This window comes from Muscardinus avellanarius (genome assembly GCF_963383645.1).
Source record: "Muscardinus avellanarius genome assembly, chromosome: X".
NCBI classification, from domain to species: Eukaryota; Metazoa; Chordata; class Mammalia; order Rodentia; family Gliridae; genus Muscardinus; species Muscardinus avellanarius.
The window spans coordinates 117,830,967-117,846,551 of record NC_137792.1 but is presented as its reverse complement, the minus strand read 5'-3'; the positions used below and the strand labels follow the sequence as shown (position 1 = coordinate 117,846,551).

Here is a 15,585-nt window from a genome sequence, read left to right as displayed (position 1 = left end):
TAGTTTTTCTACTTCTGCAAAAAGAAGTGGTAGTTTATATTTTTATAGGAACTGCAATGAATCTGTGTGTTGCTTCAGAAACAAAACTACCATCTTAACAATATCAAGTTTTCCAATCTGTGAACATGGGGTGTCTATTGATTTTTTTCAGGTGTTTAATTATTTTAACAGTGCTTTAGAAAAAAATTGAGTTTTGAGCCTCCTAGTTACATTTATTCATAAATGTTATATTATTGTTGATACTATTTAAGTGGAATCATTTTTAAAATTTTCTCTTCTGGTTTTATTGCTGGTATAAAAATAGAGTGGATCTGGGGTATTAATCTTGTATTTTATAACAATATCTGAATTTGTTCATTAGCTCTATGGGCCATGTTTGTTGATTTTTTGGAAACTATTTACACATAGGACCATGCCACCTGCCAATAAATGTAATTTTACTTCTTTCTCATTTAGGTGCTTTTTATTGCTTTCCCTTCCCTAGTTTTACTGGCTTGAACTTTTAGTACAAAGTTGAATAGAAGTGATGATAATAGGGAGTCCTAGTCGTGATTAAATGTGAGGATAAAAAAGAATCTATAAAATACGATGAATAATTTGAAAGGCAAAGTCTACTGAAGTTCAAATTTATATTACAGAACCCTTCACTATATACAAGTTTTCAGTGAACACATGTGCAAACTTATAACCAGTACTGATGAATGTACCACATATATAGAATACACACAAAATTGTTATTGACTGGCTAACAGAAGATGTTATCTTGTGAAAAATTTAACATCAATTTCTCTCATTTAAGACAATGGAAAAGTTCATTTCATTAAGTATATCATAATTGTGTATTATACCTAGATATGAATTACTTGATCACTATGCCTAAAATGTACATAATGCTTAAAAATGTAACAACATTTTATGTTGTTTAATTGTGAAAGACGTGTGCAATTATTTACGGTCCCTTAATGTTTAACTACTTAATTGGCTACTATTCTAAAATGCTTTTTTTATACTGGAGATTGAACCCAGGCTCTTTCTACCTCCAAACTATACACCAAACCCCTTTTATTTTTTTTCCTTTGAAACAGTGTTTTGCTAAATTGCTTCAAACCTGCAATTACCCTGTTTCAGCCTCCCAAATACTAGGATTACAGGTGTGCACTCTCTCATCCAGCTATATTTTTGCCTCCTTATAAAAACTTTGTTGTAACATATTAATTATACAGAATAGTCTGTTTCATTATGACATATTCACATATGCACATAACATTTTTAAGTATTATTCTCCAATACTTCCCCTTGCCATCCTGTCATCCTTCTGATCTGTTTTTCTTTTCTGGTGGTCTCCCTTCTATTTTTATGAGAATGCTCAAATTTTCCTTTTCTCTCTGGCTTCCACACATGAGAGAAAATGTATAAGACTCATCTTTCTGAGTCTGGCTTATCTCCTTGTTCTATACTATTTTGATATCCTTATTATTTTCTATCCCAGCAATTGCTGCCTTATTATATCTGCACATTCCAAGACATGTACATGTTCATTCCCTTGTATCAATGAGATAATGTTGCATTTACACTGAAACTATGTGGTCCTTTTATTTGGAAAACATTTTTAAAGTGAAATTACTTTTTACTGTTGGTTTTCTATATTGATTCATTTTAATTAATCTCTTTCTGATTTTTTTTTCATCACGGAGTGAAAATGGATGCTTATAACCAGTATCTAAGAGCTGTAAGGAATTAGCAGTAGATGTGGTAGAAATATAGACCTGACTGGATGCCATATTTTAGTAGCTGATAACAGATTCACCTTCAGCTCAAAAACTGCTGTAAGGAAATGGTCCCCAACATTTAATTTAGTCAACAAATATGGTTCTTTATAGGGCACATAGAGGCAGTACCAAAGTGAATGTAGATGCCGTCACTTAAGTATCTCTATAAAAGCTAATGAAGCTATGTCAGTACTCTTATGAATGGTGACAACGCAGGAAACCAGACAGCTATCTATCATCCAAGTGACATCTATGCTCCACAGAGGCTGTTATTTAAATGCAAATGGAGAAACTCTAATCTACACCCCCGTTTTGAATACATGCAAGTGTATTATTTCTAAAAGATGCAATTATAGGTAGGGTGAAATGCCTTCCCCAAAGAGGCTGGGAAAATTCCCAGCATGCTCAACTACTACTGTTTTTTTCCCTAAGATAATAATATATTCCTTCGTGTGTGTGTGTGTGTGTGTGTGTGTGTGTGTGTGTGTGTGTGACTTTTCTTTGTTTATTAATCTTCCCCTAATAGCACCTTATAATTTTGTCTTACTTAGGATAGAGGTGAGTGTGTGTAGTGGGTAGGTATCAGAAGTGACTAATGTTTATTAGGTCTCTGAGTCTGATTATTTTGCTTGAGTTTTCTCATTTAATCCTTCTATAAATCCTAAGAGGAAGGTAGTAGCTATTTTAAAATAAAAAACTAAGCATCAGAGATTAAGTAATTTGCCTATAACTAGGAATATTCTAATCTATTTTAAGATTTTCTGGATCCATTATTTTACACTTAGGGGAAAAATTGAAACTCACTTTCCATAATCAACTCTTAATCCTTACCATGTGCCCATCATAATCATAATCTGAGCAGCCTATGGCTTTCAAGGGTTATTTTGCTGGAAAATACAAATTTTGTATGATAAAGCAATTGGCCTCACTGTGGGATGTTTTGTTTTGTATTTTCTAGTTTTCTCTTACACACAGAATATTACCAGCAATTTCTCATTTTTTTTAACATTCTCTTCTAAGTTTAGAGAAAAAAACATATTTATTCAATTCTGTCCAAAGAGGATGAATCAGTTTCTCCGGGAAATTTCTTAAGAAGCCTTGTTATCTGAATTCAGTGCTTTTAAGCTTAGTTTTGATAATGGGAATTTTAGCTCCACTCTGCTTGTCAGTGGAAATATGTTTTCTATTTCTCTTACATTCTACTAGCAGGGAATTGTGACTGAAAATTCTTGAGATGAGAAAAATGTTAGTTAGGTAACATCAGTAGAAGAGCTAGAGTTCGCTGTTGGTCTTTTTAAGAAATGTTAAAACAAAATTACACATATATGGTTGGGATGTAGCTCAGTGCTTAAGCTATTGCCTTACATGTTCAGGGTCCCTGAATTCAGATCCCCACATTGGGGGTGGGGGGTAGGGAGAGAAAGTATAGCTAGTTCTCATGTATGGAGCCATAAGAAGGGATTTGGGCCAGGGGTATAAAATGACAGCACAGATATTCCCTAATTTATGGTAGTACAACTTGTGATTTTTTTCACCTTGTGATGGTACAGAATAGACATTCAAGCCAGGTATGGTGGTGCATGCTTGTAATCCCAGCACTGGGGAGGCTGAGACCAAAGGATCACAGTTATTGTACAGCCTCAGCTACTTAGAGAGGCCCCCTGCAACTTAGTGCGACTCTGTTTCAAAATAAAAATGCAAAATAGGGCAGGAGGCATAGCTCAGAGATCAAATGACCCTGGGTTCCATTCCCACACTCACAAAAAAATAAATAAATACACATTCAGAAAAAAAATGTACTTGAAATTCTGAATTTTGAAAATTTCCCCATATCCATATATGACAAAGTACTCCATATATACAAAGTATATATGCTGGGAAATAGTAGCAAGCCACAGTTCCCAGTGCTATTATAAGGGATACCTGTCAGTACTCTATAGTGTACTTATTGATATGGTATTTAATAGGTTAAGATATCAAATATGTTTATATCTTAGAGTATTTTAACTTATGATATGTTGATTGGCATGCAACCCCGTGATAAATCAAGAAGTATTTGTATTTCAGAGTAAAAAATCAGATACCCCTTACCCAGAGGCCTGTGCTGTAAACTGAGAGAAGTTCTGAAGAATACTTTATAATCTTCCATGGAGAGATAAGCAGTATTAGCCAGAGTTCTCTATAGAAATAGAACAAGTAGGATAAATAAAGACAAATAATTGTCATACACATTTATGGAGGCAGAAGAATTCCATGATTTGAAGTCTATAAGGCAGAAACACATGAAAGCTGATGTGTAATTTCAGTTGGGGCCTAAAGGCCTAAAAGCTAGGACAGTCAATGGTATAAGTTCCAGACTCAAAGACAACAGGCTAAAGACCTAATGATAACTTATTTTTCAGTCTGAATTTAAAGGCTAGACAAGATGATCCTCACCTCAACAATCAGATAGGAGAAATTTTGTCATGCTCGTGCTATTTGTTCCACTCAGATCTTCATCTGAATGACTGAGGCCCACCCATATTTGGGGAGGGCAATCTACTTAACTTGATCTACTCACTTGAATGTTAATATCATTCCAATAAGGCACACTTAGGAAAATTTTGAAGGACACCCAGTCAAATCGACAGATACATAATTGAAGGAATATAATTCAAAATGTTGAGGACTAGAAATTATCAGAATGTAAAAATAATTCTCTTATTAAAAGGTATTAATATCAGAATATTATATATATTAAAGTCTTAAGCAACCCAAATGAACAATGGACAAAGGATCTAAATAGACATTTCTCCCAAGAAGATATACAAATGGCCAATAAGTATATGAAAGAATGCTCAAAAGCACTAGCACTAGGGAATTGGAAGTTAACACCAGAGTGTGATATCACCTCACACCAATGAGGACATCTACTATAAAACACACACAAAAGACAGAAAATAATGAGTGTTGGTGAGGAAACGGAGAGATTATAACCTTTGTGTACTTCCTGACAGAAATATAAAATGGTCTGCTCCTATGCAAAAACAAAACAAAGGTTCTTCAAAAATTTAAAAATAGAATTAACCATATGATCCATTAGTTCTACTTCTGAGTATGCATTCAAAAGAATTGAAAGGATGTTCTTGAAATTTTGATTTGTATTTTTCTGATAGCTAATAATAATATATATATATATATATATATATTACATATATATTTATTTATGGGCCATTTGCATTTCTTTTGAATAATGTCTACTCAGATCATTGATCCATTTTTAAATTAGATTACTTGTTTTTCTGTTGTGAAGCTTTTTGAGATCCATTTATATTCTGAATATTAAACCTCTGTCATGTAAGTATATAGCAAATATTTTCTCCTATTCTGTATGTTCTCTAAGTACTCTGTTTTCTTTGCTGTACAGGAGTTTGTTAACTTGATTTAATTCCATTTATCAATTTTTGATTTGCTTTCCTAGTCTATTAGAGTATTATCCCCAAAAATCATTGCTTGTATCAATATCTTCAAGTATTTTGCTTATATTTTACTCTATTTGTTTCAGAGGTTCAGGCCTTATGTTAGGTCTGGAAGTCATTTTGAGTTTATTTTTATACAGAACGATACATGTGCTCAAGTTTCTATCTTCTGCATGTGTCTATCCACTTTTCCCAGCACCATTTGTTAAAGTCTATTTCTTTTGTTCAGAGTTTGCTTTTAGCCCTTTGTTGTACATCAGCCAGTGGTAGATATGTAGTTTTAGTTTTTGATTCTTTATTTTGTCCCAATGATCTATGTGTCTACTTTTTTGCCAATATCATGACATTGGGCTCTATTGTATGTCCTTAAATATACCTCTAGCTTTGTTCTTTTTGATCAGGATTGCATTGGCTCTTCTGGATATTTGTGTTCCTATGAAATTCAGGATTTTTGTCTTGTTCTATAAAGAACGTCATTGATATTTTGATGAACCGTGTATGAAATCTGAAGGTAACTTTTGGTTTTGTGTCCATTTTAATAATATGAATTATGATGATTTGTGAACCTTTTATTTGCTTGTGTTTTAAATACTACACAAATAAAAATTCAAAGATTATCAATACAGTGAACCATCAAACTACAACATTATTTTTTCCTCTCTTATCTCTCTGGTTTTATGGTTTACTGTTTTGATAATGTTTGTTTCTTTATTATTTCGCTTTGTGTATCTATTATTCTAGTGGGATTTATCCTTTCACATGCCATCATGATGATATCTATCTATTTCACATCTGGATGCAGGACTCTTTTGAACCTACTTTATAAGGCTGGCTGGGTGATCATGATTTTCCTCAGTTTTAGCTTAGCTTAGAAGGATTTTATTTTTCCTCTCATTCTGAAGAATAGCCCTACTGGTGATAGTAATTTTGGTTGACAATTATTTGCTTTCAGGATTTATAATACATTGTTCCATGACCTCTTGGCATCTAAACGTTTCTGCTGGGAAATCTGCTGTTAGTCTAATGGGGCTGCCCTTATTTATGTCTTAGCGCTTTTCTATTGCAGATTTTATAAATCTTTGTCCGGCACATTGAGCAGTTTAACTATAATATATCTCCATGTCTCTGTTCATGTTTATTTGGAGTTCTGTAGGTCTCTTGTACCTGGTTGTACATGCCCATGTCTTTCTCCAAATTGGTTTTCTGCTATTATTTGATTGAATAGGCTTGTATGCCCTTAACTTTTACTTCTTCCAATTTAATTTCGCCTGTGATTCAGATGTTTGATATTCGAATGGTGTCTCAAAGATATAGTATATTTTTCATTCTTAATTATTTTCTTTATTTCTTTTTTTTTTTTTTTTGGTGGTACTGGGGTTCCTGGAAGCCCTTCTACCTCCGGGCTACACTCCCAGACCTATTTTTACACTTTTATTTGGAAACAGGGTCTCCTAAGCCAGCGCGCGTGGCTGGCTTTGAACCTGGGCGATCCTCCTGTCTCTGCCTCCCAAGCGCGGGGATTACAAGCATGCGCCACCACGCCCGGCTTATTTTCTTTATTTCTGACTGTGCTTTTTCAAAAGTCCTCTGGCTCTTATATTATTTACTCTATTCGGTCTAATATGTTGTTAAGATTTTCAACTAAGTTTTAATATGGTTTATTGAACTATTCACTTCCTAAACTTCTGATTGGCACTTTATCCAAATATCTCTTTAAGCTGGGCATTAAAGAGGTGGCCTAAAATCCTGGTACTTGGGAGATGGAGACAAGAGGACCACAGTTTTGAGACCAGTCTTTGCAATTTAGCAAGACTCTCATCAACTTAAAGAGACTCTGTTTAGAAACAAAAACTAAAAAGTACTGGGGGTTTAGCTCAGAGATAGAGTACCACTGGTTTCAATCCCTGGTACCACAAAAAATTAATTTAATATGTAAAATAAATATTTTAAAATTAAAAATATATTACTGAATTTATATATATTAATGAATTTATGATTCATATCTTTCATTCTCATTTTGAATTTATTTGTTCATCTATATTATCTTTCATCCTATTGTGCTTTTTGAAATTTTCATTTTATTCCTCATTTGGCATTTCATCTACTTGTATACCTTAAGAATTTGTTGTTCTAGAGGTAGGATGTTTAGGTGTTGTATTATATTGCTTTTTCATATTTGTTGTGTTTCCTTATTAAAGTTTGTGCATCTGGTGCAATGGAAATCTCTACTATTTTCATTAGATGGCCTTCTTAATGAGTGGCTTTCTACTAAAAAATACTTCTTGGGGTACTTGTTTCTACTTCCATGTTGAGTTTATTTCCAGTGAGGTACTATTTAAAGGTACTCTGTAGCTTCTTTGATTATGATCAGTGAGTATTGGCACAGTGTATACTGTACTGAATTAAAAAAGACTATCCATATTGGCTTTGTTACTTGAAGGGGTCACTGGTCCTTGCTGCTTTAGTAGTGGTGAGGGTCTACAAGCATTTCTCCTCTGATCTGACATAGTGCAAATCATGATACTTTATAGGGAGAGATGGGAGAAGGAATCACACCACCCCTGCTATGGGACTCACAGTCAGTTTTGTCAGCAATGTGACAGTGAATGACTTGGAGGACCTGTGTAGTTCTGGTGATAGCAAACGCTGTGAGTTGTTAAGATAGGGGAGAACAGAAACTATTATGCATTTTTTACCTCATTCCTAGGTATTAAAAATATAGTCCCTTGGTATCTGCAGGGCTTTGGTTCTATGGCATATTATAGATACCAAAATCCATGGATGCTCAAGTCTCTTATATAAATTGCATAATCTAATGCCAGGCGTGGTGGCGCACACTTGTAATCCCAGTGCTTGGGAGGCTGAGACAGGAGGATCACATGGGTTCGAAGCCAGCCTCAGCTACTTAGTGAGGCTCTCGGCAACTTAGTGAGACCCTGTTTCCAAATAAAGTATAAAATAGGTCTGGGAGTATAGCCCGGAGGTAGAAAGCACCTGGGTTCCACCCCAGTACCACCAAAAAAATAAAAAAATAAAAATAAATTGCATAATCTATGTATATAAACTATGAGCATCCTCCTGTATGCTTTACCTCTAAATTATATATAATACTTAATAAAATATAGGTGCTATATAAATAGGTACTATTTTGTATTGTTCAGGGAATAATTACAAGAAAAATTGTGTTCATATTCAGTATAGACAAAATAACAATAAGCCTAACTACACAGTACCTAAGATGCAAGTTGATCAATGTCCAAACAAATTCTGGAGAGAGACTGAGTATCTGTGAAATAGCCAGAGATTACAGCAGAGTATGGCTACACATTACTTCACTCATGTGAATTCAACATAATACTCAGTGCTGACAATTTAAAGTTTTGCTTTTCTTAAATTATCAGAAATTTTTTACAAATACTTTCAATCCATAGTTGGTCATATCCATGCATGCAAAACCCACAGAGACAGAGGCCCATACTTATTTATAAAAATAATGTGACTGGGAATGTTGCTTAGTAGTAAAGTACTTGTTTAGCATGTCCAAGGCCTTGGATTTGGTCTCCAGCACCATGTTAAAAACATTAAATGCAAGCCGGGCGTGGTGGCACATGCTTGTAATCCCAGCATTTGGGAGGCTGAGACAGGAGGATCACAGTTTGAAGACAGCCTCAGCTACTTAGTGAGGCCCTTTGCAACTCAGTGAGACCCTGTTTCAAAATAAAAGAATAAAAAATAATGCTGGGGCTGTATGTAGCTTAGAGGTAGAATACCTCTGGGTTCCATCCCCAGTACCGCAAAAATAAATAAATAAATAAATAAATAAATAAATAAATAAATAAATAAATCCACATATCCTTTGTTCACTAATTTCACTTTGGCTAATGCACTCTAAAATTAAGATCATATATTATGTGTCTTGATATTTTGAGAAAACCAAGGGAGCTCCACATACCTTCACATTGTGTTCCTGCAGTTAAAATACAGCAATTCAAACAACCTTCTTTATCACAGGCATGTGACATAATACCCGTGTATCCCTGAGTAGCAGGGCTCTGGTTTTTGCTAACCCACAGAATTATTTAAAGAATTCAATTACAGCCTCCAGTAAGAATCAGATGTGATACTACTGCCTTATTACAAAGTTTGCTTCCCTCTACCCCTGCTTTTTCACATTGTTCTCGATTACAACCTCACGTGGCCCTGCATAGCATATAGTATTCTTGGACTGTGAGTACATACGTCTGATACACTACTGTTGATCTCATCTGTCCTATATTGGAAGGTATGATTTCAGAAATCCTTATAACTCTGGTAGTAGGAATCCCTTCCTTTTTAATGGGAAGAAGAATTAGCAACCAAAATACACTTTTACGTCAAGCGTAGTGGAACACACTTGTAATAAGTACTTCCAGTACTTAGGAGGCTGACACTGGAGGATCAATGCAGGTTTGAGGACATACTGAGCAAATAGTGAGACTCTCATCTACCTAGCAAGACCCTGTTTCAAAAGAAAAGTAAAGTAGGGCTGGGGGAGTGGCTCAGAGGTAGAAAGTCCCTAAGTTCAATCCACAGTACCACAAAAATGAAAAATAAAATTGCTCGTAGAAAATTTTCATCACATATTACTACAAATAAGATAAATATGAGTATGGATATCTAATTTAGCTTTGTTTTTCAATGCTATTAGCACGAAAACTACCTAAATGATCACCAGTAGATAACTTTTATGGAATATCCATATAATGTAGCACATTGTGATAGCTAAAGAAGTCTGAAATATATAAAACATTAAAAATAGAAATACCATATGATCCAGGAATCTAGTTCAGATATATATATATATATATATATATATATATATATATATATACATACATACATACATATATATTGCAGTGTATATATATACAAAAATTTGGAAGCAAGAGGTCCAAGGGTTCCCTACCCTCCCATTATTCACATAGCCAAAACATGGGAAAACCTGAATGCCTGAGGTATGAATACATGAAGAAAATGTGGTGTGTAAGTGTATGTGTGAATAATATTCCATGTTATAAAGGCATTATATATAATTTTACTCTTTACAAAGAAGAAAATCTTGCCATTTAGCACAACATGGATGACCCTGGAGGACATTATGCTAAGTAGAGTGAGCTAGTCACAGAATGACAAATACTACATGATTTCATTTACATAAGCTATCTTTTAAAATAGTAAAATGAATATAAGCAGAGACTGGAAAAGTGGTTGCCAAGAGCAGGGGAGAGGAGGAAATTAAAAAAAAAACTGATGTTCAATGGGTATAAAGCTTTGATTACACAAAATAAATAAGTTCTAGAGATTTTCTGTACAACATTGTGATTGTTAATTAGTTGTACCATATTACAGACTTAAAATTTTGTAAAGAAGTTTGATCTCATTTAAAATTTTTAATACACACAAAATTGAGATATGTCTATGTTGATGTAGAAAGATATCTGAGGCACACTATTAAATGGAATAGGTAGAGTTTGTAGTATCATGCCATTTGTTTTTTTCAAGGACATAGGCATTTTTATTTTGAAATCCTACTAAGGAAACTACTGCCAGTAGTTATCTTTGGTGTCAGAATTGCACATTTGCAAGTAAGGAAGAAAGAGTATAGCCAATTTTATGCCTTTCTGATCATTTTATTTTGTTTCCTATCAAGGGCTCAGGGTATAGCAATGAGGTAGAATGCTTACCTAGCATGCACAAAGCCCTGAATTCAATTTCCAGCACTGCAAATAAGTAAATAAATAAAATGTAAAAAAAAAATGTGATCTCTGATAATCAAGGAGCTTATAATTTAGTAGAATGAGGAAGGAACTTTCACAAAACAGTTTTAACATCCCAAAAGCACAAGCTATTTTCTAATGGTGGTTCTGGATAGGGCAGGGCTGTGAATACCCCTGGAAAAATGAGCAGAGAAACTGAGGGACATGTTAGTTGAGTTAAAAAAAAAACTTTAAGTGCTGCATTTCCCAGGGGTTTTACCTAAATACAAATATATAGCTTGGTTCCATACTTAACTAAAATCCATATTTAGAACAGAAAACTCTGTACCTCTGTATCAGAGTTTTATCACCTAGTGCTATTTTTAAAAGAAAACCAAAGATTCAAATTCCTAGAAGTTGACTTGAGATGAGTGAAAAACGCCAGAAGATTTTGTCTATTGCCTTTCAATAAAGCAAAGTGAAGTCAACACTCTTACCTGGTTACTTGAGCCAAACCTCAGATTTCACCTAGATTGCTTGGGTTACTGGGATGCTACTCTTTTTCCAGAATTAACAAAATAACTGTCTGTCTCCTTTAAGCTAAGCCAGAAGCTTTGACTCCAGGAGGTCTCATAAAGTAAAGGTGGTTTCAGAGTCCAAAAAGGGCATAAAACTGACTTCCAACTTTAGGCTGACTTAGGGAAGAATTCACCTTCTCCTTTAAATGTCCACGTTTTTTTTTTTCCTTTTCTAAATGGGTATTCACAGTTTTAGTGCTAATTGATTTTTATTACCTAACTTATTTTTCTTAGTTAAAATATGCTCTTAAAACTTTAAAAATAACTGCTTTTCCCCATAAGCTTCCACTTAATAGACATTGTCATAATAGGTTGCTTCTAGCATTGCTAATGCTAAGACCCCAGCACATTTTTAGCAAATCAAATCAAGTTTTATTTAGTTCAATTTAGGGGATGAATCAGCTTTACATGTCCTCTAAATGAATTACAAATTAATTGGCTGAGTGTGTTTAGTGTTCTCTTCATTATTTCTTCCTTTCTGACAGTAATGTAGCTTTACTTGCACTGGAGAATTTGGTGCAATGGAAAATTATGGGAATATTTATGTTGGATATTTTAATGAATCATTTGATTCTTCCTAAAATCTTATAAAATTTATTTTGCTCTGTTTTGAGAACTTAACCCCACAACTATTGTATAGTCAAGGTAGGACAAAACCCTGATTTGAATTTTTTGTTGTAAAAAAAGTGGTGTTCCTCTTGATTAAAAAAAAAACTTGATAGCATGTTTTGATTCATTTATTGAGAGTGTGTAATTTAATATAATATCTGTACTTATAATGAACGTTACTGAGGGTGTTTTAAAGTAGAGAATACAGATTTAGCTAATAATCAAATTTATTAACATATATACAACGTTGTTGGTACTAAACTGAGAATCCATATATTGCTTTTCTCCTTAGTGGCTAAAATTACTTTTCAAAAAGTTGTAGCGTTAAAACAAATTTATTTGCATTGCTTAGTAGCACATTAGATTTTATCTAGGGCAATCCTTTTTTATGTTTTAAAGTTATGTTTTATATATTGTATATATTATTCTCCACTGTTACCTGAATCTGATGGGAGGTGTTTTTTAAGTTTAAATCAGAAAGAAAGTGTTAAAAGCAGTGTATAGTCTAGAAAATACTTGAGGACTATCCTCTGTGTGGAACCAGACTGTATCTTCATAGGCAGAAAGCAAAAGCAGAACTTCATATTTCACACAACATTTATATTTAACTCATTCATAGTCTCAGTTCTCTCTCCCTCACTTCTCTCTTTAATCCCCTCTCTCTCTTCACCCCCAACTCCTACTTTCTTTCCCCCATGCCTGTCACCCTTTCTGTCTCTTTCTCTCATTACAAATATATACATACACACAGGACTTTTCAAGATATATACTTTCAATTAAAGACCATTTTCAGATTTTTCTGACACTTTTTGAGATAATTGGGGACATCATAGGGATAAGATTTCTGGAAAAACTGTATATATTTATATATGTAACTCTGCCATGTATCTATTGAATGAATCCTTTGACCTTTCTTTTCCAGAAGCCTTATCAGCAAAATCAAAACCTACCATGTTTCTAATTTACTTCTTACAGGTGCTTCTAGGATTCACTGACTTAAAATAGTGTATGTATAAATCCCAGAGTTTACTGGATATAAAAGCCCAAGAACTAAAAAGTTAGGCTTATTATTAAACTTTCTGAAGCTATAAATACAATTTTATAGCTGCATTATCCTCAAATTTATATATTTACCTTTTATTTTGTACTGGGGGTGGAATCCAGGGGTATTCTACATTTTAGCTACAAAACTGCTAGCCCTATTTTTTTTTTTTGAAACAGGATCTCACTGAGTTGCAAAGGGCCTCACTAAGTAGCTGAGGCTGTCTGCGAACCACGATTCTCCCATCTCAGTCTCCCAAATGCTGGGATTACAAGCCTGTACCACCATGCCTGGCTCACATATTTACCTTTTCAGTTAATTATCATCATATTAAGGAGGAAGTCAATGTCTGGGTTTGTATGGCAAGTATAGATTAACATAGCAAAATACAACACAATAATGTAATGTGTCCTTTGTTTTGTTTAATTGTGTGTAATATGTGAATGTGAATTTGTGCATTCTAAAAAAAATTGAAAGAATATGAATTAAAGTGTTGAATATTCATTCCAAGTTTGCAGTGTTTTAAATTCTCTTATTTATTTATCTATATTTTCTACAACAAACATGTATCATTAATATAATTAAAATCACTTAAAATCAATCAACACTTTAAAATTGCTACCAGTTATAAAATTCAACTCATTTCATTGCAGCACTCACTATTGTATTTTGGAAACAAGAATAATGGAAATGCTCACTTTCAAAATGAGGGAACACAGAGTAAGAACTGTGAAATGTATTTATCTGCTATTGTATGATGAAAGTCATTTAGCACATCTCACGCCGATTATTCTCTCTATAACATTGCTTCCTTTGAGTACTCTAATTTTTAAAAATAAATTTTTCAGCTACAGGACCGTACTCAGTTCAGTGACCAAGACTTAGCCACCCTTAAGAAATACTGGGACAATGGCATGACTAGCCTGGGCTCTGTTTGCAGAGAGAAGATTGAAGCCGTTGCAACTGAATTGAATGTTGACTGTGAAATAGTTCGGGTAAGCCATTTTCAATATTTTCACGCTATAGTTGATGAGTGAAATAAATTAAAGCTTTAAAATCTACATTAAGTACTGCAAGCAATACCATGAGTAAGATGACAACCCCTAGAATGGGATTTTTATTTCAAATTACATATCTAATAAGAATCTTGTATTGCAAATACATAAAGAAAACTTTGTAGGAAGACAGGCCAAATATCTGTGCAGACATTTCTCAAAAAAAGTATAGAAAAGGCCAATAATGAGATGAAAATAATGATTAACATCATTGTCATTATGGAAATGGAAATCAAAACTACAATGAGATATCACCTAATACTCAACATGATGGTAATAAAAAAGGACCTAATAACAAGTGTGAGGATGTAAAAACATTATGACCCTTCCCCCTTTTTGATACTGGGAATTGAAACAAGAAGCCTTTTACCTCTAAGCTCCATCTCCAGGCCTATTTTATTTTTCTTTTGAAACAAGGCCTTACTTAGTTGACGAGGGCTTCACTACGTTACTGAGGCTAGCCTCAAACCTGCGATCCTTCTATCTCTGCATTCCAAATACTGGGATTACAGGTATATACCACCACAACCGGATAAATTGGAACATCTATACACTGCTAGTGAGAATGTGAAATGTTTTAGCCACTTTGGAAAACATATCTGAAAAAGTTTACATAGAATCATTTTATGACTCAACAATTCTACTTCTGTATATAGAGTCAAAAGAATGAGAAACAGATATTCACTCATAAAGTTACACACAGATACTCATAACAGCATTATCCATAGTAACCCCAAAGTAGAGACAGCCCAAATGTTCAAGTGAATAGATTTACAAAATGTGATATATGTATATAGATGAATATTATAGAGGCATATAAAGGAATGAAATATTGATGATACTACAAATTAGATAAGCCTTGAAAACATTAGAGAAAGGAAGAAGGCTAGTCATAAAGATTTCATATTTTATGATTCTATGTGGAAGGTATATAATAGGCAAACTACGGAGACAGAAAGTAGATTAGTAATTGCTGAGCAATGAGGTTAGGGAGTATTAAGAAATGACTGCTGATAGATATGGGTTTTTTAGGTATCATGAAGTAATTCTGGAATTAATTGTATTTGTTGTATATCTTCGAGTATATTTAAACAGTTTAATTTTATGCATTAAATGAGTGAATTGTATAACATGCCAAATATATCTCATGAATGTTGTTTAAAAATCATATGATCTAAAATTCATTTCATATATTCATGTAATATATGATAGAGAGAAATACACTGATTTGTTGTGGGAATAGTTTTTATCCTATCTGAAAGACATTGATGCAAGGTTTAGATAGTGGAGGTGCTTGTAAATATTTATCAATCAGCCTTTTAGGAAAAGTAAATCCCTA

General features: G+C 33.7%; 1 protein-coding gene across 1 annotated transcript in view; it reads left to right on the top strand.

Annotated features, from left to right (window-relative positions):
- Positions 1 to 15,585, top strand: part of HDX (highly divergent homeobox) — a gene marked incomplete at its 3' end in the record, with an annotated part of 111,514 nt that overhangs the window by 62,418 nt on the left and 33,511 nt on the right. Inside the window, exon 5 of the mRNA XM_080718344.1 lies at positions 14,040 to 14,186. Coding sequence (XP_080574470.1) covers positions 14,040 to 14,186 — 147 coding nt within the window. The remainder of the gene's footprint in view (positions 1 to 14,039; positions 14,187 to 15,585) is intronic.